The sequence below is a fragment of the Hyperolius riggenbachi genome, chromosome 1, assembly GCF_040937935.1.
Source record: "Hyperolius riggenbachi isolate aHypRig1 chromosome 1, aHypRig1.pri, whole genome shotgun sequence".
Lineage (NCBI taxonomy): Eukaryota > Metazoa > Chordata > Amphibia > Anura > Hyperoliidae > Hyperolius > Hyperolius riggenbachi.
This window is the reverse complement of record NC_090646.1, coordinates 436,150,460-436,172,690: the sequence shown is the minus strand read 5'-3', so window position 1 is coordinate 436,172,690 and position 22,231 is coordinate 436,150,460. Positions and strand designations below refer to the sequence as shown.

At 43.1% G+C, this 22,231-nt stretch overlaps 1 protein-coding gene across 2 annotated transcripts in view; it reads right to left on the bottom strand.

Moving 5' to 3' along the window:
* The window catches only part of LOC137519047 (spindle assembly abnormal protein 6 homolog), a 103,261-nt gene that overhangs the window by 17,853 nt on the left and 63,177 nt on the right, over positions 1-22,231 (bottom strand). For both annotated transcript variants that reach the window (XM_068237669.1, XM_068237679.1), the window contains 2 exons: positions 18,701-18,782; positions 7,053-7,171 (listed from right to left, as the gene is read on the bottom strand). In XM_068237669.1, the coding sequence (XP_068093770.1) occupies positions 7,053-7,171; positions 18,701-18,782 (201 nt within the window). The remainder of the gene's footprint in view (positions 1-7,052; positions 7,172-18,700; positions 18,783-22,231) is intronic.

The following is a 22,231-nucleotide window of genomic DNA, read 5'->3' as shown; positions in this document are numbered from 1 at the left end:
TATTTGATATATATGGGGGTGGGTACCCCCACCTGTCCTGGAGTGTTATTAAAAATGTCGTTACCAGGTGAGCTAACTCCTGGTTTTTCCAATAACACTCCAGGACAGGTACACATTGAGATGATAAGCAAGAAATCAATCACCAACCTCAGGGTGGGCTAACTGCCCTTAGGACAGTTCTTCCGAAGTCCTGATCGGTCTCCGTTAGCCGATCCAGTCGATAGTGCCTCATGAAGGTTCCCAGGTTCTTCCAGGTTGCCGCCTTGCAGATGTTCAATGGCGACGTACCTGCCCTGTAAGCCCACGTAGTTGCGGCTGCCCTGGTGGAATGGGCCCTCAAGTTCACTGGAGGCTCTTTACCCATGATCTTATATGACTCTATGATGCAATCTTTGATCCACTTGGCTATGGTTTTTGTGGATGCTTTTAATCCTTTGGATTTACTTGCATAATTGACGAATAATGATTCCGACTTCCTGAATTCCTTGACTTTTTCCAGGTAGATTAATAAATTCTCCCGCACATCCAATCTATGTTGTTTAGCCTCTTTCTCTGTTTTTGGATCCATACAGAAAGAAGGTAAAATTATCTCTTGTGTTCTATGGAACATGTCTCCTACTTTTGGTAGGAATTCAGGGCTTGTTCGGAGTACAACACGATCATTAAAGAATGAACAGTACGGCTCTTTGTGTGACAGAGCTTGGAGCTCACTTATGCGTCTAGCAGACGTGATCGCTACTAAAAACACAGTTTTTAGCGTACACATTCTAAGAGAATCTTCCTCAAATTCGTTAGATGTCAATGCCTGCAAGACTAATGACAGATCCCATTTAGGAAATTGTCTTACTGTTATTGGTCTATTTCTTTCAATTGATTTTACAAATCTAATTATAAGTGGATCTAGTGCTAATTTCTTATCTAAATAAACTGATAGCGCGGATATCTGAACCTTAATAGTGCTTAAGGCCAATCCTTTTTCCACTCCCTCCTGCAGAAATTCTAAAATTGTTGCCATTTCTGTCGATTGGAAGTTTGATTTTTCTAACCATAAAATAAAAGTTTTCCAGTATTTCTGGTAAATAAGGCGAGTATTTTCTTTCCTACTCTTTAGTAAAGTATTTACTACTCTGGTTGACAGTCCTTTACTCTCAAGGACTGTCCTTTCAGAAACCACGCTGTAAGTTTCCATCTTTCCAGGTTTACTACAGCTTGGCCCTGCACCAGTATCATATCCTCTGATACCGGTATTTCCCATGGTTGTGTAGCAAGCATTGACAGGAGAAGTGGATACCACGATCTCCTGGGCCAGTTTGGGGCAATCAGTATCATTTGACACTGTGATCTCAACAATTTTTGGAGCACTATGGGAATCAGATTCAGTGGAGGGAAAGCATAGAGTATGCTCTGATCCCAATTCTGAGCCAGGGCGTCTATTGCCATTGGTTTGTCCATCACATTTAGGGAATAGAATTGTTTGCATTTCCGGTTCGACCTGTTTGCAAAGAGATCTATGTGTGGTTGTCCCCACTTGCTCACTATCAGTTCGAACAACTTCTGGTTGAGTGACCATTCTGTGTTCGTAGTCTGCACCCTGCTCAGCTGATCTGCTAGAACATTCAATTCCCCTTTTAGATGTACTGCTGTTAATGAGAGGAAATTGTGTTCTGCTATTTCTAGAATTTCCAGCGTTAGGAACAATAACCTCTTGGACCTGGTTCCTCCCTGGCGATTTAGGTATGAAACTACTGTTGAGTTGTCTGACTGAACTTGTACGTGACATGACTCTAGAAGATGCATCGTGCTCATTATTGCCATTTCCACTGCCATCAACTCTCTGAAATTTGATGACTGCTCTGCCATTGAGTGATTCCATAGTCCTTGTACTTGAACCTTGTTCACATGGGCTCCCCAGCCTGTTTGGCTTGCATCTGTCGTCAAGATTTTTTGTATCGGTATGGACCACAGTCTGCCCTGTGTGAGATGTTGCGATGTCTGCCACCACCTTAGACTGTCTTTTATGTGAGGTTCCACTGTCACTGTATTGTCTAGAGTGTCTTGTTGTTTGTTCCACTTGGATAACATCCATGATTGTAGAACTCGTGTGTGCATCAGCGCCCACTGTATCGCCGGTGCCACCGAGGACAGAAGACCTAGCAGTTGCATAATCTGTCTGATCTTTATTGTCTGATAGGTATTGAATTTTTCCACCTCGGACATTATCTTCTGTACTTTCTCCTGTGGGAGAAGAATCCTCTGTTGTACTGAGTCTATAATGAATCCTAGGAACAGAATGTTCTGTGTTGGCGTGAGTTGTGACTTGTCCTTGCTCACAATCCAGCCTGCCTGCTGCAGCTGTTTCAGTACAGTCTGTCTGTGTTCCTCTAGATCTACTAAGGTTCTTGCCACTATTAACAGGTCGTCTAGATAAGGTATGACGATAATACCCTGTCTGTGTATGTCCCCTATCAGCTCTCCCATGACTTTGGTAAAAATTCTTGGGGCTGATGTTATGCCAAATGGGAGGCAGCGGAACTGGAGATGCTGAATTCTTCCCTCCATCTCCACTGCAAACCTTAGGAATTTTTGCGATTGTAGCTCTATTGGTATATGCCAATATGCGTCTTGTAGATCTATGCTTGCCATGAAGCCATGTGGTATCAGTAGGTTCTTTAATGAGTAAATTGATTCCATTCGGAACTTTTCGTATTTTATGTATGGATTTATGGGTTTTAGGTTCAGAATTATTCTGTACTTTCCTGAAGGCTTCTGAACCAGAAAAATCTTTGAGTAGAAGCCTTCGCCTCTTTGTGTCACTGGCACTACTGATACCACATGTCTGTCCAGCATATCTGTAATAATTTCTTTTAATGCTGTCTGATGTTGAGGCAAGCTGAGCGGCTTGGTCACTACAAACTTTCTTGGCGGTTTTGTTTGAAAGGCAATATGATAACCTCTTTTTATAAGATTTAAAATAAAAGGGCTCTTTGTTATAGTTTTCCAATGTGGAAGGAAATATCCCAATCTTCCCCCCACTTTCAATTCGTCATTGTTTGTTTTGTGTGATAGGGGTTTTGAAACTCGGCCCTGGTTTCCTTTGATCCTTGTTGAAGGACCATGTACGTCTTTTATTTTGGTTATCAGGTCTGTCTGTTTGCCTGTTTTGACGAAAAAATCTCTTTCCTGCTTTAAACTGTTTCTTTTTCGGAAAGGATTTTTTCTTGTTGGCAGTTCTTTCCAGGACTTCATCTAACTCTGGCCCAAAAAGAGTATCTCCTACTACAGGAATAGCACATACTCTGTTTTTTGAAGCCATACTCCCATGCCAGGTCTTGATCCACAGATTACGTCTGGCCACGTTAGATATACCTGCTGCCTTGGCTGTTAATCTAATAGATTCCGAGGCTGCGTCAATAATATAAGCTACCGCTTTATGCATAACTGTCATTGAGTTAATTAGCTGATCTTTTGGCATATCCTTATTAATATTATCTTCCAATTGCTGCATCCATAGTGCTAGCATTCTCGCTACACAAGTTGTAGCAGTGGATGGTCTGAAATTTGCACAAATAGCAGGCCATAATCTTTTTAGGGCATACTCTATCTTTTTATCAGATTGATCTTTAAGATAGCCCAAATCTTCAAACGCAAGTTCATCATCCTTGTTTACTTGTGAGAAAGCAGAGTCTAATTTGGGACTCTTGTCCCACATTTTACAATCTTCCTCAGAGAACGGAAAGCGTCTTTTAAATCCTCTCGACATAAATAGTTTTTTATCTGGGTTTTTCCACTGGCTTGTTATTAGATTTTTGGTAGATTGATGTACAGGGAAATTCAACTCTTGTGCGCTTTCCATGCCTTCGTACAATTTGTCATGCAATGATACTGTCTCAGTAATAGTCTTATTTAGATTTAAATCTTCATATATAGCTGATAACAACATTTCTGTCTCTGCCACAGGAAATTTAAATTTTGACGGTTTGTTTTCTATTTCCTGTGCTTCTGTAGAACTTGCAGAAACCTCCTCATTCTCACTAATTTCCTCTTCATCTGAAACAATAACAGGCCTGTTTGTTTTACTAGTAGCTTTTTTGGGGATTACTATTTCAGACTCTTTAGGCTGAGTGGGTTGATCAGCTTGTGTCGGAGCGTCGGGCTTAAGGGGTACCGACGTAGCTTTAAATTCTTTTAATGTATCTTTTAAATCCTGTCTCAGAGCTTGAATATCTCTCTGAGACGCTGATTCATGTTTCATAACTTTATAAGTGCAATCCTTGCATAATAATTTAGTTGATGCAGGATTCACTTTCACATTGCACACAGGGCACCGTTTTGAGGGCTTTGCAGGGTCAGGTACATTTGCTGTAGTGCCCTGAAACAACATAAAGAGAAACAAACTAACTTGTCTTCCAGCCTATGTTATAAGTCTCAACATATTAACATATTCTTTTATGCATTAATTAGCTTGTGCATTAATTGATTACATCATTTGCCCATTAGTAAATATGCAAGAGTATGTTTATCATAAAAACCTGAAACACCACTTTGCCTTGATATGGATATTATTTTTTAAAACATAATAACCATCCAAGCCTGCAGTACAAAAGATTATACAAACAAATAGTAAGGTAGCTTGCTTTCAAAATACAAAACAGCTTCCTGGTATACCAATACCACAGACTCTTTGCAGCCCATCAAAGTTTCCTTGCTGCGTACGGTTTTCCGCCCCCACAAGGGTCACCACCGCTGCCCAGATCTCCGCAGAGCAGTCTTACCCGTCCTGGTTCCTGCTCTACCTCCGACATTCTCCTCGCTGCGTGAGACGCCGTGTGCGGAGAACTCCGGGCGGCTACCCCTCTTCATCCGGCGCACAGGTAGTGACGTCACGCGACCCGGAAGTAATTCCGTAGGTTGCGGCCGGAGGACTTCCGCACTCTGCCTCCGCTATGCGCATCCTCCGGACGTCCTCCACCTTGCCGCTGCCTCCGCATGACGAGTCCTCGGGGCAGCCCTTCCTGAAGCGGAACCCTCTTTGCAAACCAGGCCGACCAACAGGGCTAAAGTCCACTGGGAGCGACGCATCAAAAGCACAAACCCACAGGTACTCCACAGGGTAAAACGGACCTCCTTTCTATCCAGGCCCGCTTCAGTGCCAACATATCCCTAGCCACCCAGGCTCTCCGGGACAGCGAGCACACATAGAGAGACCTGGTTCCTGGACCAGGAAATATCCAATACTGCCTGACCCTGGGTCCATCTTTAATTTATAGAGAGGCTGAAGGATATTTCCTGTTCCTGGGAGGAGCCAAGTCTCAATGTGTACCTGTCCTGGAGTGTTATTGGAAAAAAATAATTTATTCTACAGCTAATTAATGCAAAGGAAGCAAGCATCGTTTGTTAAATGGCTCTTTGTATGACCAATAATAATAATACACGTCCAGAAAACTGAGCAACTGTGCATTATGTAGTCTCCTCCCCCCCCCTTCTCTCCCCCCCCCCCCCCCCAAAAAAGAAAAAGTTAAAAAATACCTTTTGATCTCCACTCTCTCCAAGACAAACTCACACATCATGGCAGGAAATCCCTATTAAAGAAAAGCTAATCTAAAAGTGAGTGGCGGTTAAGCAAACCTAATTGCCTCGCCTGAGTTTTACAAGGTCAGAGGGTATTACCATTTATAGGAAATTGAGAGAGGCTAGTTATCAGAGGATTCCTCAACCAGGAAAGAGAAGCAACTGGCTTATTAGAGCTGCCTCCAGATGTAGCTCTAAATCTCATTTTAAAGTAAATCTGAGACAATAATAGAAAAGGCATTTATACTTACTTGGGGCTTCCTCCAGCCCACTGTAGTCCATTAGCTTCCTCCCTGTCCATTAGGCCCTCAAATTTGCCGCTGTGGAGTTTGCGATCCAGCCAGGCTGCTGGTCACTAGGCATGGACGATCCAAGCAACACGCACCGCCGATCATGCTCTCATGGCATGGAGTGCTCTGCGCAAATGCAGTTATAATCTAAACTGGGCTTGTGCAGAATGCTCACAGAATCGCGGTTGGGGGTCTGTGCAGCCAGGACCACCCATATGCAGTAGTCTGTGACATTGGCACAAAAGAGAGGATCAGCAGGACATTGATGCAGCAGACAGACTGCAGGGGGCTGGAATAAGGCCCAAGTATAAATCCTTTTACGGTCATTGTCTCAGGTACACTTGAAAATGATTTCTGACACATTGCATGCCAGTAGCATAAAAGCCTACTATAGAAAGGATTGAGGCTGTATTCTGTACCAAATACAAGTTAGACACACAAGTGCATTTGCCTGAGATGCCTAGCGGCAACTGAACGATGATAGAAGGCATATAGGAGTTTATTGTTCAGCTGGCCATCATTTGCAATGGCTAATGTAGAACCACAGTAGCGAACAACAATTGTCATGCCAACTTAAAGGGACTGCAAAATGCAAAATCTATGGAAAGATGCATATCATTTTGAAGCCCTCTTTCCAATGATCTATAAATCGCCGCCCTACGCCTTTTAGTTTTCTCTATTTTCGCGATCGAAATCGCAACCGCGGCAATGTCAATCACAAAAATAGCGAAAACTAAAAGGCGTAGGGCGGCAGTTTATAGATTATTGAAAAGAGGAGAAAGAGAGCTTCAAAATGATATGCATCTTTCCATAGTTTCTGCACTTTTTGGAGTCCAGCATTGTATTACACAGGACGACACTTTCCCCAGTGTCGGCAGCTCCATTCAGCACAATGCAATGAAATACAAGGAACTCAGCGGGATATAATTACAAACATCATGCTGGTAGGTGTGAGGATATAATTAATTAGTTGTGGGTATGCTTAAAGGCATACCCACAGGCACTGCTCGGAGTCCCTTTAAATAGGGCAGACATACTTCTTTTTTGTAGCAAGAAATCACAAGTGAGGAAAAACAAGCAATATCTTCAAACATTTTACACAGTTAGGTAATGGGTACGGCATGTCTCTTCCCATTTTGCTCAAAGATTTTCTTGCAGATACGGATCATTTTATGGAAAAAGAAAAAAAGTTACCTGGTTGTTTGAGGTTGGACTGGAATTTTTAAGAGATCCAGGTATTTCATACAATGCTTGTGGCCCTTGCAAGGATGCAATTTTGTTTTCATTTAACTGCTTATTAAGCCAAGAAATTACTACAGGAAATAATAACAAAAACACATCTTTATTAAAAGTTCATCTTAAATCAATGTTTGTAGTGAAAAGCAAGCAATTTATTTTTGCTAATAAAACAAAGCTCTCCAATTAATTACATTTTTATTTTGAAACCGTCTAAAAATGGTTAGTCTTGAACAAAGTGGACTTAGTAAAACAATCTGCTGCTTTTCAGCGACTTCTGGTTATAAATCAACAAAAATAGCAGCACAGTGTCCACTTCATCCAGTTTCTTTAAAAAAAAAAATTAACACTAAAAAAAAATTAACACACACACAGTCACACACACACACACACACACACACACACACACACACACAGTCACACACACACAGTCACACACACACACAGACACACACACACACAGACACACACACACACACACACACACACACACACACACACACACACACACACACACACACACACACACACACACACACACACACACACACACACACACACACACACACACACAAAGCAGCTGAAATTAAAAAAAGAAATCATGGAATTTATGTATGAATCAAAATGTGTTGTAGTAGACTAAACTTTTAACTCAAAGTGTCCACCTTGGGCAGTTATAACTGCTGAACACACCTGTGGCATTTATTTTACAATGGAAAACAAATATTCTTTAGAGAGATCTTCCAAACTGTTGCACAAGTTCCCAATAAATGTGTAGCACACGTAGGTTTGCTTTCCTTTCACTCTCCTGTCCAATTCATCCCAAACCCTCTCCTAACACAGGGAATCAAGCGCAGGAAACTTGTGTGCACAGGGAGCAACTTTGGCGCCGTCAGAAGATGGAATTGAAGTTACTTTTAAAACACTATAATTCGGCCTCCAGCAATTGCTGGAAGCCGAATTATTTCATTCCCCAACATCCATGGCGGCCTGGAGGGGGGGGGATAGTATTTAACACTCCTGGGACTTGTGCAGCAGCAGGATCAGCCATATACCGGCTGCATCCTGCGCCCAAGTCTCCCGTGCCCATTCCTCTCGTACACCTCTCCATGGTTAAGTTAGGAGACTGCTGGCCACTCTATTTTTGCTAAGGCACTTCTGACATAGCCTGCACTTATATTTTAGTTTATTTGTGTTGTAGGAGGAACCCCTGTCCAATTACGCGCATACCAGATGATACTTTATGGTGCTGCAGAATGCTGAGACAGCCATTTTGGATCAGGGTGTCTCACTGTGCTTGAAGCTGTGGACCCAAGAGTCGCCTATCACACAAGCGGTGGATTCTCCGAAACTTAAATCTGATGCTGGTGAGGCTTTAGGTCTGCTAGACCTGTTAGAGGTCCCTCCAGTTTCTTAGAGCCCTTTGAGGGTGAAAAAGACTGTACTAACTCAGACCCTGACTTTCTTCACACTCTCTCTATAGGAAAGACCTATACTCAAGGGCTATTATGGACTGTCTTACACAGTTATTTGCTCTTCTTATAGCCACATGTTATTTTCTGTGATGGAATACTGTTTAAATAATTCTTCCAAACATGCTGCACCAGTGTGTTTTAACATTACTTTTATGCAAATAGTTGGAAGTGATTGGGTAAAGTTGGGGCACAAGTAGAAATTAGTAGCAACAACATTCAAGGCTTGATTAATCAGTGCTGCCTAACAGCTGTAGCATGTCTTGTACCCTGCAAAAAGTAATTTTGTACATATCTTAAAGAGACTCTGTAACATGAAAAAGATCCCCTGGGGGGTACTCACCTCGGGTGGGGGAAGCCTCCGGATCCTAATGAGGCTTCCCACGCCGTCCTCTGTCCAACGGGGGTCTCGCTGCAGCCCTCTGAACAGCCCGCGACAGGCCCGACTGTAATTTCAATATTTACCCTTGCTGGCTCCAGCGGGGGCGCTGTGGCTGCTTTCCTCTCCGAACTACGCGGAAATACCCGATCTCAGTCGGGTCCGCTCTACTGCGCAGGCGCCGGAAACTTGCGCCTGCGCAGTAGAGCAGACCCGACAGCGATCGGGTATTTTCGTGTAGTTCGGAGCCGACAGCCGGCAGAGCGCCTGCGCAGGAGCCAGGAAGGTAAATATTACGTCACGGCTGCACGGAGGGCTGCAGCGAGACCCCCATGGGACAGAGGACGGCGTGTGAAGCCTCATTAGGATCCGGAGGCTTCCCCCACCCGAGGTGAGTACCCCCCAGGGGATTTTTTGAGGTTACAGATCCTCTTTAAATGTACCGTAGCTTTGAGTAATGTTACTTTTTTTCTTTTTACCTCTATAGCAGTTTACCACTTAAGTTTGTACCATTCCAAGCTATTCATTGGACTTTAACGGTTTGAATTAAAATAAATAAATAAATAAATAATAATAATAAAAAAAAACACCTCGGAATAGTTGGGAATTCAAAAATCTTTAAAGTGGATCCGAGATGAACTTTTACTCCTTGCATAATTGTGTCCCTTACATATAGTTTATAGGGCATTCCTCAAGCCAAATACTTGTTTTGTTTTAATACCCTAATTTCATATAAACTAAACAAGCCACACCCACAGCTTCTCCAGAGTGCCTTGGCGCTTGCAAGGGATTGTGGGATTTCAGTCTGGGCAGGTGAAAAAGGTGTTACTAGCTATAGATTTCAGAGGCAGAGTTTTCACAATATGAGAGCTGCAGTGCAGATACAGATCAGTTGCCTGTGTAATGGAGGAGAAGATAAGAGTGGAGTTTTCACAGAATATGCAAGATTAACATGCCTAGATACAGATAAGCTTCCCTGTGTGTGTAATTGTGTAATAGTGACAAGCAGAAAACTTGTCTGCTCCCATTGTATCACAGGAAAAAATATTAATATACTGTTGAAGCTGTTTGAAGATAGATTTGCTGTGTAAACTATCTAAACTTTAGATAAGATATATAGACAAGTCACTTGTTATATTTAGTTTTTAATCTCAGATCCGCTTTAAAGGGACTCCGAGCAGTGCAGAAACTATGGAAAGATGCATATCATTTTAAAGCTCTCTTTCTCCTCTTTCCAATGATATATAAACCACCACCCTACGTCTTTTAGTTTTCGCGATTGAAATTGCCGCGGCCGCGATTTCGATCGCGAAAATAGAGAAAACTAAAAGGTGTAGGGCAACGATGTAGGTGTCGTCAGAAAGAGGAGAAAGAGAGCTTTAAAATGATATCCATCAAGCCATAGTTATATTGTATTACACAGGACGACACTTTCCAGAGTGTCAGCAGCTCCATTCTGCTGAATGCAGCTGCTGACTTTGACAAAAAGTCGCCCTGTGTAATACAATGTAACTATGGAAAGATGGATATCATTTTAAAGCTCTCTTTCTCCTCTTTCTGACGACACCTAAATCGTTGCCCTACGCCTTTTAGTTTTCTCTATTTTCGCGATCGAAATCGCGGCCGCGGCAATTTCAATCGCGAAAATAGCGAAAACTAAAAGGCGTAGGGTGGCGGTTTATATATCATTGGAAAGAGGAGAAAGAGAGCTTTAAAATGATATGCATCTTTCCATAGTTTCTGCACTGCTCGGAGTCCCTTTAACCAGTAGTGTATTTTTTTTTCTATAGCTAACAAAAGAAACAATATTGGTAAATAAGCAAAAGGTACTCTTTGCTGTCTTATAAACAAATCCTTTAATAAACTGAAAGTAGTGGAATTTAGTGATAAATAAAGCTGTATTTGAATTTTGGCCACAAAAGAAAGGCCATCTGAAGACAGAAGGTGGCTAAACATGCATACCACTCAAACCAGCTGCGTACAAAATGTCACAACTTCATAGTTCAGGACTGCTTTTTCAGCCTTAACCGGTTCAGCCCCACAGTGTCGAAAACCTCATGCATCCGAGCAACGTTCACCTCCCATTCATTCGCCAATAACTTTATTACTATTTATCACAATGAATTGATCTATGTCTCGTTTTTTCCGCCACTAATTAGGCTTTCTTTAGGTGGTACATTTTGCTAAGAATTATTTATTTCTAAATCTATTTTAACAGGAAGATTAAGAAATGAAAAAAATAAGACCCATTACCCCCTTGGGTTAATACTCTGTATGTAAAGTCTGTCAATAAATTTCACTGGAAGCAGATGCAGGTGGTGCCCAGCGCTGTTCTATTCTAGTAATTGAGACTGTGGCTGCTGCACACTACATCTCCGGGGGGCAGGCTGCTGGAGGCTGGCCAGCATAGAGTGCCAGCTGACACTTATTCTACTTTGCACACTGTTTAAATGATGTCCCTATCACAATTTATGGCACCGATCATTTAAAGATAAAGGTGCATTTTTTCAATTTGCGTCCATCACTATTTACAAGCTTATAAATTTAAAATAATATAATAATATACTCTCTTGACATGCATATTTAAAAAGTCCAGACCCTTAGGTAACTATTTATGTTTTTGTTTTTGTAATTTTTTTTTTTTTTATTAAAAAATGTATTTGGGTAATTTTTGGTGTGGGAGGGAAGCAGCTAATTTTAAATGTAAAATAACGTAATTGTTTAATTAAAAAAAATGTATGTGGGTGTAGTTTACCATTTGGCCACAAGATGACCACAGTCAAAAATTCCTGGATGCGAACAATCTCGCATCCTGGAACTAGAAAGAGGGTGGAAAACATTTTTTGGGCAGAAAGACTTTGATGAGAGATCGTCGGTTTTTCTACGGGGGAAATAGATCTGTGAATGGGAACTATATTCCCATTCACTGATCGGGGGCTAGCGGCAGGAGAGCATGCTATCACACGCACCGCACAGCAGCACCTATCTAGACGAACAGCTCGTCCAGATAGGCTGAACTGGTTAAAGAGAAACTCTGACCAAGAATTGAACTTTATCCCAATCAGTAGCTGATATCCCCTTTTACATGAGAAATCTATTCCTTTTCACTAACAGACCATCAGGGGGCGCTGTATGACTGATATTGTGGTGAAACCCCACCCACAACAAACTGAGGACCGTGGTACTCCTGGCAGTTTCCTGTCTGTGAACCTTGTTGCATTGTGGGAAAGGCCGAGCTACTTACTGGTAGTAGTGTTTCGGCGAATCCTCCAGGACAGCTCACCTGAGATTATCATTGATCCCCTCCCCTATGGAAACACATGCAAATGTCAATTAATTAAACAAATTAGCTCCCACTACATAGCCAGTTACCTCCTGTGCTTCCCCAGTTCTAAAAAGAGTACTTAGCTCATCCCTTATTCTCATAGCATGTTATTATATTCATTTAAAACATATACAACTCTTAAGTGGAAATAGGGCTGGGAACTAAGGCAGCTGTCCTGGAGGATTTGCCGAAACACTACTACCAGTAAGTAGTTTGGCCTTTCTCTCATCATCCTCCAGGACAGCTCACCTGAGACCAGCGAGAAACCGTTACCTTAGGGTGGGATAACTTCCTGGAGCACTTTGTGACCAAATGCCTGATCCTGGCTGGAGAGTAATTCGACTCAGTAATGCTTCACAAATGTTGAGTGTCCTGACCATGTTGCCGCTTTACATATCTGGTCTAGTGAAGCTCCCGATCTCTCTGCCCAAGAGGTTGCCAAGGATCTAGTCGAGTGTGCTCTAATATCTGAGGGTGTATTACTGCCTACTGAGTTCTTTTAACGTAATCACCTCCCTAATCCATCTAGCTATCTTGGAAGCATGTAGGCCCTTCCAACTACCTGCAAAATAGCTGAAAAATATGGCTTGACCTTCTCCAGTGTCGAGTGCTCTCTAGATGTGTGATAACTGCTTGTCTTACATCTAGTCTGGCCAATCTTTTCTCTCCCTCGTTCTTAGGGTTAGTGGAAAAGAATGGTAGAATGATTTCCTGAGACCTATGGAAAGCTGTATCTACCTTGGGTAATATGTGGGATCAGGTTTGAAGACTATTCAATCTGGATGGATGATCATATAGGGGTCCTCCATGGACAGTGCCTGTATATCCCCCACCCTTCTAGCCGTTGTAATGGCTATCAGGAAAGCTACCTTTAAGGTCAAAAATCTTAAATCAGCATTTCCTCTGCTGGTTCAAAAAAAAAAAAAAAAATTAAAATTAAATAAAAAAATGTGACATCAGAACATCTAGGACTAGTGACAAATCCCACGGTGGAGCAACCCTGCTGGAAACCGGCTGGGATCTGGCCATAGATTTCAAATTTTTTTTTTTTTTTAACCCATGCAGTACAGTAGATAATTGTCTATTCAAAAAACTGATGATGCTGAACCCTGCATGCGCAGGGTGCTGACTGCTAAACCTAGAACTACGCCATCCTACAAAAAAATTCCAAAATAAATTGAATATCATTTGAAACAATATTCTCCCTTTCTTTCCATAAGCAAAACGTTTTCCCGACCTGGTTATAAATCTTTCTAGTATTCTCCTTTCTACATTTCAGCAAAGTAGCTATGGCTGTCTGAAAATCCTATATTACTTAAGGGTTGCCCCTCAGGATCTAGGCTGTAAGATTGAGAAAGCCTGGGTCTGGATGGACCAGGTCGCCCTGCGTTAGTAGGTCGGCTTCCCATATTTGCATGAGCAATGCCTCGTGATCAGCCAATTAGGTCAAACCCGCAAAGCAAGCCCTGACAGGTTTAACTTGGTGTTTGATGCACACACTGTAGAAAATACTCTGTATATTGCCCAAGCTACAGTTGGGATACAGGATGAACATCTTCCCAGGAGCCACATATCTTGTCTTACCGTGACAGATTTTACTCCCAGCAGTGTATGTGTACCTTCGATTTGAGAATCCATATTTTTTTATCGGCAACAAGAGATCTGTCGAGTCACAACTAGTGACCTACCCAGAAAACTATTTCAGATATCTGCAGATTCAGAATCTTCCTTAAAGTGCTTCAGCGTTGTAAGACAAACTCAATATGATCTTAGGAGCTTCCTTCCTTTTTGCTGCTTATCAAAAGATTGTCTAGAAAATAGCTAGAAAAATACAAAAAATAAATAAATCTTCGGTATTGATAGAAAAGGCTGCTATTGTTATGATCTTTCATACAGATCATGGGAACACTAGGTAACCCATAAGGGCTCCTTCACAGTGCGACGCTAAGGTTGCACGTTATAAAAAGTAATAACGCAGACTAAGGCCCATTCACACTGCCCACGTTTCCAGCTGCGTTTTGGAAACGCATGCAGGAGGCAGACACTCACGACAGACAGTGCATAGAGTGCACTGTCTGATGTTCACACTGCAAGCGTTCCGGACCTGTGCGGTCTGGGAACGCATGCTGCACGCGGTCTTGGCAAAAAATGCGCGGCTGTCCCATTCACTTTTCAGTGCTGGGATCAGCCATGCAACGCATACAAACGAAGATGGCGTGCGTTCGCATGTGCTGCGTTCCGTATGCGTGGTCATCCGCGTTTGTAATGTGAACGGCCCCAACGTATGTGTGACATTCACAGTGCTCATGTTGCGTTGTTTGTAACGTGCAGCAACATTTAGAAAGTGCTACATGCTGTGCGTTCTTTTGGTTACTAGCTCCACTGGACTATTTGCACATGCTCAGTAATGTTTCTTAATTTTTTTTTTTTTTTTTCTCTATTTATATAAATGTGATGCATGCTCCATTTTCGTTCTACCAGTATGCAACGAAAATGGCGCACCGCAAAACACATAACGCAGTGCAATATAACGCATCAAACGCAAAGTCCTTGTGTGGAAGAGCCCTAAAGGAAATGCTTTAGACTGCAGCTAAAGCTGCTTAAACGCTTTTAATGCGCTTTTGTCCAGCCAGATTCAAGGCATCCAAGCTGCAACCATTAGGGCATGCTCATTAGGCAGTAGCAACCTTAGGGAGTCTTGCCCTAAGAACTACTTATACAATAGGTGCAGGCTCTCTGAACAGGAAGAGCTGAGGTGTAAACCATAGTTACCAACGTCAGAGGCAAAGCCTTTATCACCATACTAGCTACAGCCCCTTTTCCGGAAAAGCAAACTTGCTATTTGAAATGCCTATGCATAAGCTTTGCATATAAGTATCTGAAAAAGCAGTATTGCAATCAATGTGCATAATCACTGCACCTAATCTTATCTGAGATGCACTCGTGTCAGAAAATCTATGCATATAATCATTGCATACGATTAGCATTGCAAACAGATTAATTATGTGTATAAAACTGAAAAGCAAACTAGCTGGCAGACCTGCCATCCACAGGAATACAGGATTAATAAATCCTTGTACTGTGACCAGTACTTCAGTAGGAAACTCTGTAGTCAAAGTTGAAATACATTGAGTAATAATTTCCATTGAGGAACCACTTACCTGCTATAAAGGTTCCTGTATCCTCAAAGGGATACCTCATTTTAGAAAAGATTTAAAGGGATACTGTAGGGGGGTCAGGGGAAAATGAGTTGAAGTTACCCGGGGCTTCTAACGGTCCCCCGCAGACATCCTGTGTTGGCGCAGCCACTCACCGATGCTCCGGCCCCGCCTCCGGTTCACTTCTGGAATTTCAGACTTTAAAGTCTGAAAACCACTGTGCCTGCGTTGCCGTGTCCTCGACCCCGCTGATGTCATCAAGAGCGCACAGCGCAGGCCCAGTATGGTTTGTGTCTGCGCAGTACGCTCCTGGTGATATCAGCGGGAGCGAGGACACGGGCGTGCAGGCGCAGTGGTTTTCTGACTTTAAAGTCAGAAATTCCAGAAGTGAACTGGAGGCGGGGCCGGAGCATCGGTGAGTGGCTGCGCCAACACAGGATGTCTGCGGGGGACCATTAGAAGCCCCGGGTAAGTTCAGCTCATTTTCCCCCGACCCCCCTACAGTATCCCTTTAAAGACATTATCTTGTAAAGTACTTTATACTCATTTCCAATGAAGTTAATCATGTATTTATGGTCCATGCAACCCAATAAATCGAATCAAACTGCAGCGCACCAAAAAAAAACCAAACAAAAAAAAACTGTGCAGCGCAGATGGAGCCCAAACCAGCAATCTCAAAATTGACTGTTTGTTCCAAATGCATTACATGCAATCCTTTAGCAAAGCTATAGGGAGTGCCCATCCCCCAGCCTCTGTTTCCCCTCAAGGAGGAATCTGAAACCATTGGATGATGAAACACCTGAGGTCTCTCAGCCCGATTAGACTGGATTACCTCTAATGGAAGCTCTTTAACAAATTAAATACTTCCCAGAAAGTGGTCATTGAAATTTGGACAAACATTGAACTGGTTATCACCTTCATGCTTTACCCCTGACAAGTATAAGCATTACCTCAAGGTTTCAGATAGGGTACTGCAAAGCAAATCCCACCAGTCTAGACTCAGATCTATCAGGATAGAAGGCCTGTAGCTCTAGCTTGTACTGGCTTGTGCGGCTGGGCTCACACCCTGAGAGGAGGAAAGCTCCATGATGGCAGAGGGAGCTGCAGATCCTGGAGCAGCGTCAGCCTGGGGCTGCTAGTAGCTGCTGCTGCCTCTCGGTATGTCTATTGGAATAGACGCCGCACAGCCAGCGGAAGTTACAGAGTAGCGACTTCCACCGGGAGCTCCCATGGAACGCACGCCCCCATGAGTTTGCATCAGTGCAATCATTTGAAGGTGGATGAACTTCCGCAACCACCGAGGTGGAGTGGAGCTTCGCCAGGAGACCTGCTGCCTGACAGCTGAGACGGTCGCCTGGGATCCCCCCTGAGAGGGATGCTCCTGATCTTACTGTTTAAAAGGGAACCTCCTTTTAAAAGCTACGCTGCATAACACAGTGCAGCTTAGAAATCCTGTTCATCACAACCATAATACACATCTGAGTGAGAGACAGGAGATAAAGAGGTACCTGTAGCTGAGTGCTTGCTTACTCAGGGTCTGCAGCCTGTACCTTATCGCTGTCCGCAGTAGAGGAATCAGACTGCTTCATCTCCATCTGCTTCTGACAGCCTCTGGTGCCCCACATGTGCTCAACGGCTTAAAATGCCGTCCTCGTGTGCTCAGCGCCGCCCCTACGGTCAAAGGAACCCTTCCTGCTGGCACCACCAATAGACGCCCTGGACTGGCGGAGCTTCCGTCTGCCGACCCTAGGCAGCCATGCGGAGGAGCTGTCAGCCGCTTACATGTGTTCAGAGGACACCATATCAGGGGCAGCCATGAGGGAGGATAGAACACACTCACTCCAGAGCATGTTAGATCGACCGGGAGTGAATGAAAAACACCTGTCATATCACACTCTCTGTCCGCTCCGCATACCAAGCAGGAACTGCCCCCACATGAGGAAAATATATCCTATCTTTCCACTATAGGTGCAAACAAGCTCCCCTATAGTCAAAACAACAAACAAACTGCAGTGAGCCATGGGTGAGCTGGAAACAATGAAGAACTGGGGAAGCACAGGAGGTAACTGGCTATGTAGTGGGAGCTAATTTGTTTAATTAATTGACATTTGCATGTGTTTCCATAGGGGAGGGGATCAATGATAATCTCAGGTGAGCTGTCCTGGAGGATGATGAGAGAAATAGCTGTTTACAGCGGTTTCCAACTGCCAAAAAAGCATGCAGTAGCTACATCACCTGCCAACAGTAAAAATGTCACCATGTGATAAATGTCGTAAAATCTTTTAAATCCCTGATTAATATTCTAAGGGGCAAACACTGACTAAATCATTTATACTTAATTATTGTAAAAATGAAGCCCTTTTTTATTACATTATTTTCACTGGAGTTCCTCTTTAAACCTGTTCTTAGGATCAGTTAGGCGGCCCACTGAATTGTGACGGTCAAGATAAAAAGGTCATCTTCACAGTACTGTGTACTTACAGTAACGAGCTATACAAAAGACTATGCAGGGCCCTGAAAGAGAAAGTCTGCCTTTTTGTGCATCAAAGTAAACCTGTAATATTAAAATAAATAAGTTGCATACATGAGTCAGTAGAGGGAAGCTTCTGGATGCTCCAGAGGATTCCCTGATCCTCCACAACCCCTCTGTTTCTTTGTGCTGACCTTCCAACTTTGCACACTTACTTCCTTCCGCATATGAGTGCGCCTGCACTGTGCAGCTGCCAGTGAGCTCATACCTGCACAGCAGCACAAAGCAACTTGCGCACATAGAAAATAAGCCACGCACAAATGGCTCCATGCTACTGCATAAGGGCAGGCCATTCTTTGCACATGCACAGTGCGGCCATGAGGGAAGGGCAGCCAAGATCAATCTTCAGCTTCATTTATGAATGTTCAGAGGGTGCCAGCACAGCACAGGAGGGGCGTAGGAAGCCGGGGAAGCCTTTGGACCATCCAGATCAGAGGTTCCTGAAAACAAAAACTCTGACAAGATTAGTGGCATGCTTGTTTCATGTGTGTGATTCAGACTCTACTGCAGCCAATGAGATCAGAAGGAATACCAGGATACTGGAATTGTTTAAAAGGAAAGTACTATGGGAGCGACTATATACCTCTCGCTTCAGGTTCCCTTTAAGTGTAAATTGTATCAAGTGTGCTGGTGGTCCGGTATTTTTCTTACAATGCAAAGGACAGGTATAACAGTAAAGGAACAAGGTAATGTAGCCAAGTATTAGAGTAAATAATGCCATAAATAGCCTTGCAATACTTGCCATTCTCATTAGTCTTCAACAGCTGCTTGCTTTCCTCCAACTTCACAGTTGTGTCATCAAGCTGTTCTTGCAACTTCAAGGTCTAGGAAAAGAATTTGCTTAAGAAAACAGAACAACAATACAAAGCACAATACAGTATATATACACACACATTATATATATATATATATATATATATATATATATATATATATATATATATATATATATATATATATATATATATATATATATATATATATATATATATATATATATATATATAGTGGGTTGCAAAAGTAATCGGCCCCCTTGAAGTTTTCCACATTTTGTCACATTACTGCCACAAACATGCATTAATTTTATTGGAATTCCACGTGAAAGACCAATACAAAGTGGTGTACATGTGAGAAGTGGATAGAAAATCATACATCATTCCAAACATTTTTTACAAATCAATAACTGCAAAGTGGGGTGTGCGCAATTATTCGGCCCCCTAAAAGTCAATACTTTGTAGAACCACCTTTTGCTGCAATTACAGCTGCCAGTCTTTTAAGGCATGTCTCTACCAGCTTTGTTCATCTAGAAACTGAAATCCTTGCCCATTCTTCTTTGCAAAACAGCTCCAGCTCAGTCAGATTAGATGGGACAGCGTGTGTGAACAGCAGTTTTCAGATCTTGCCACAGATTCTCGATTGGATTTACATCTGGACTTTGACTGGGCCATTCTAACACATGGATATGTTTTGTTTTAAACCATTCCATTGTTGTTCTGGCTTTATGTTTAGGGTCGTTGTCCTACTGGAAGGTGAACCTCTGCCCCATTCTCAAGTCTTTTGCAGATTCTAAAAGGTTTTCTTCCAAGATTGCCCTGTATTTGGCTCCATCCATCTTCCCATCAACTCTGACCAGCTTCCCTGTCCCTGCTGAAGAGAAGCAGACCCACAGCATAATGCTGCCACCACCATATTTGACAGTGGGGATGGTGTGTTCAGAGTGATGTGCAGTGTTAGTTTTCCGCCACACATAGCGTTTTGCATTTTGGACCAAAAGTTCCATTTTGGTCTCTTCTGACCAGAGCACCTTCTTCCACATGTTTGCGGTGTCCCCCACATAGCTTGTGGCGAACTGCAAATGTGACTTCTTATGCTTTTCTGTTAACAATGGCTTTCTTCTTGCCACTCTTCCATAAAGGCCAACTTTTTGCAGTGCATGAGTAATAGTTGTTCTATGGATAGATTCCCCCACCCGAGCTGTAGATCTCTGCAGCTTGTCCAGAGTCACCATGGGCCTCTTGACTGCATTTATAATCAGCGCTCTCTTTGTTCGGCCTGTGAGTTTAGGTGGACGTCCTTGTCTTGGTAGGTTTACAGTTGTGCCATACTCCTTTCATTTCTGTATGATCGCTTGAACAGTGCTCCATGGGATGTTCAAGGCTTTGGAAATCTTTTTGTAGCCTAAGCCTGCTTTAAATTTCTCAATAACTTTATCCCTGACCTGTCTGGTGCGTTCTTTGGACTTCATGGTGTTGTTGCTCCCAATATTTTCTTAGACAACATCTTAGGGCATCACAAAGCAGCTGTATTTGTACTGACATTAGATTACACACAGGTGAACTCTATTTACTCATTAGCACTCATCAGGCAATGTCTATAGGCAACTGACTGCACTCAGACCAAAGGGGGCAGAATAATTACGTACACCCCCCTTTGCAGTTATTTATTTGCAAAAAATGTTTGGAATCCTGTATGATTTTCCTTCCACTTCTCACGTGTACACCACTTTGTATTGGTCTTTCACGTGGAATTCCAATAAAATTGATTCAGGTTTGTGGCAGTAATGTGACAAAATGTGGAAACCGTCAAGGGGGCTGAATACTTTTGCAAGCCACTACACACACACACACACACACACACACACACACACACACACACACACACACACACACACACACACACACACACACACACACAATTTATTGCAGTAGCATAAGATACTGCAGCAAGAGACAGAGAAAAAAAACCTGTAAGGAATACCAAATTATTTACATTATGCCTGAAGAAGATATCTGTGTTTACTTGAAAGATCAGGTCATAGCCCAAGCAATTCACCAAGGCATCTATTCCCAATAGTTCACCAAGAGTATTAACCCTCCTGGCGTTTTGCTAAAAATCCGCCAGGGGGCAGCAAATGCAGTTTAAAAAAAAAAAAAAAAAAAAAAAAAAAAAAAATCTTTTTCATGTAGCCGGAGGCGATCGGAGATCAGGAGATCCCGTTCATAGAACGGGATCTCCTGGAGGGCTTCCCTCCATCGCCATGGCGACGGGGCGGGATGACGTCACCGACGTCGTGACGTCAAGGGGGACTTCGATCCACCCCACAGCGCTGCCTGCCACTGATTGGCCAGGCAGCGCACGGGGTCTGGGGGGGGGGGCGGCTGCGGCGCGACGAATAGCGGCGGATCGGCGGCGATCTGGCACTGCGCGCAGCTAGAAAAGTGCTAGCTGCGTGCAGCAAAAAAAAAAATAAATTATGCAAATCGGCCCAGCGGGGCCTGAGCGGTGCCTCCCGGCGGCATAGCCCGTGCTCAGCACGGGCTTACCGCCAGGGAGGTTAAAGGAGAAAAATGTGGGGCATGTCAAAATTTTCTGTTTGCAAAATGGTCTACCTCCAGTTCTCCCCACCTCTTTAAATGTCAAGATCTTCAGGGAGAATATAGAGATCCCTACGTGATTGAGGTAACTTCTATTATAAAAGTGTAAGATCTTATCAGAACAGGTTTTATTTTTTCAAATACGGGGCAGGAAAGTGGGTGGCACTGTCGCCTTATAGTGCTGGGTCCCTGGTCAGGATCTGCGGCAGGACACTACATGCATATAGTTTGTATGTCCATGTTTGCATGGGTTTTTAGGGACTTTGGTTTCCACCCACATCCAAAAAACATACAGATAACTGCCTTCAAATGGAAAACTGAACTTAGACTACAATGAACATATGACTAAATACTAGATGGTGAGCACATCTGAGGGAGAGGGACTCTGTACTGTATAAAAGCACTGAAGAGGTCAGTGCTACATTAATACAAAAGAAAAAAAATGAAGCCCTAACGCAGCAAGAGAGTTAGATAAATGGTTTCCAATGGCGGGTGGCTACTGCTTCCAAAGGCGTGCAGCTCCGTACTGCGCATGCATGAGTGCGCTTGCACACTACGGAGCCGACAGTCTTTGAAAGCACTTAGGGACAGTGTTTCCAAAGCCTCCCAAGGCAGCAATTGAAAAGGGGGCGATGGTGCTGGAGCAAGGGGAACAAGAGAGGACAGGGAAGGCGCTAAAGGATCCAGAGCCTTACCTGTCCATAGACATCCAACTTTTTTTTTTTTATATCACTTTACATTTACTTTATGGTTCATATACTCAGAAGGCTCATAATCTGATTGATAGTACTGGGACTTTTCTTGAATTACGATCCAACTGCACCAGTCTCACATCACCTGAAGAATCCTAATACTTCTGGAGTCTTGTAACTGTTCACAATAGTATTCCTAAAGAACAG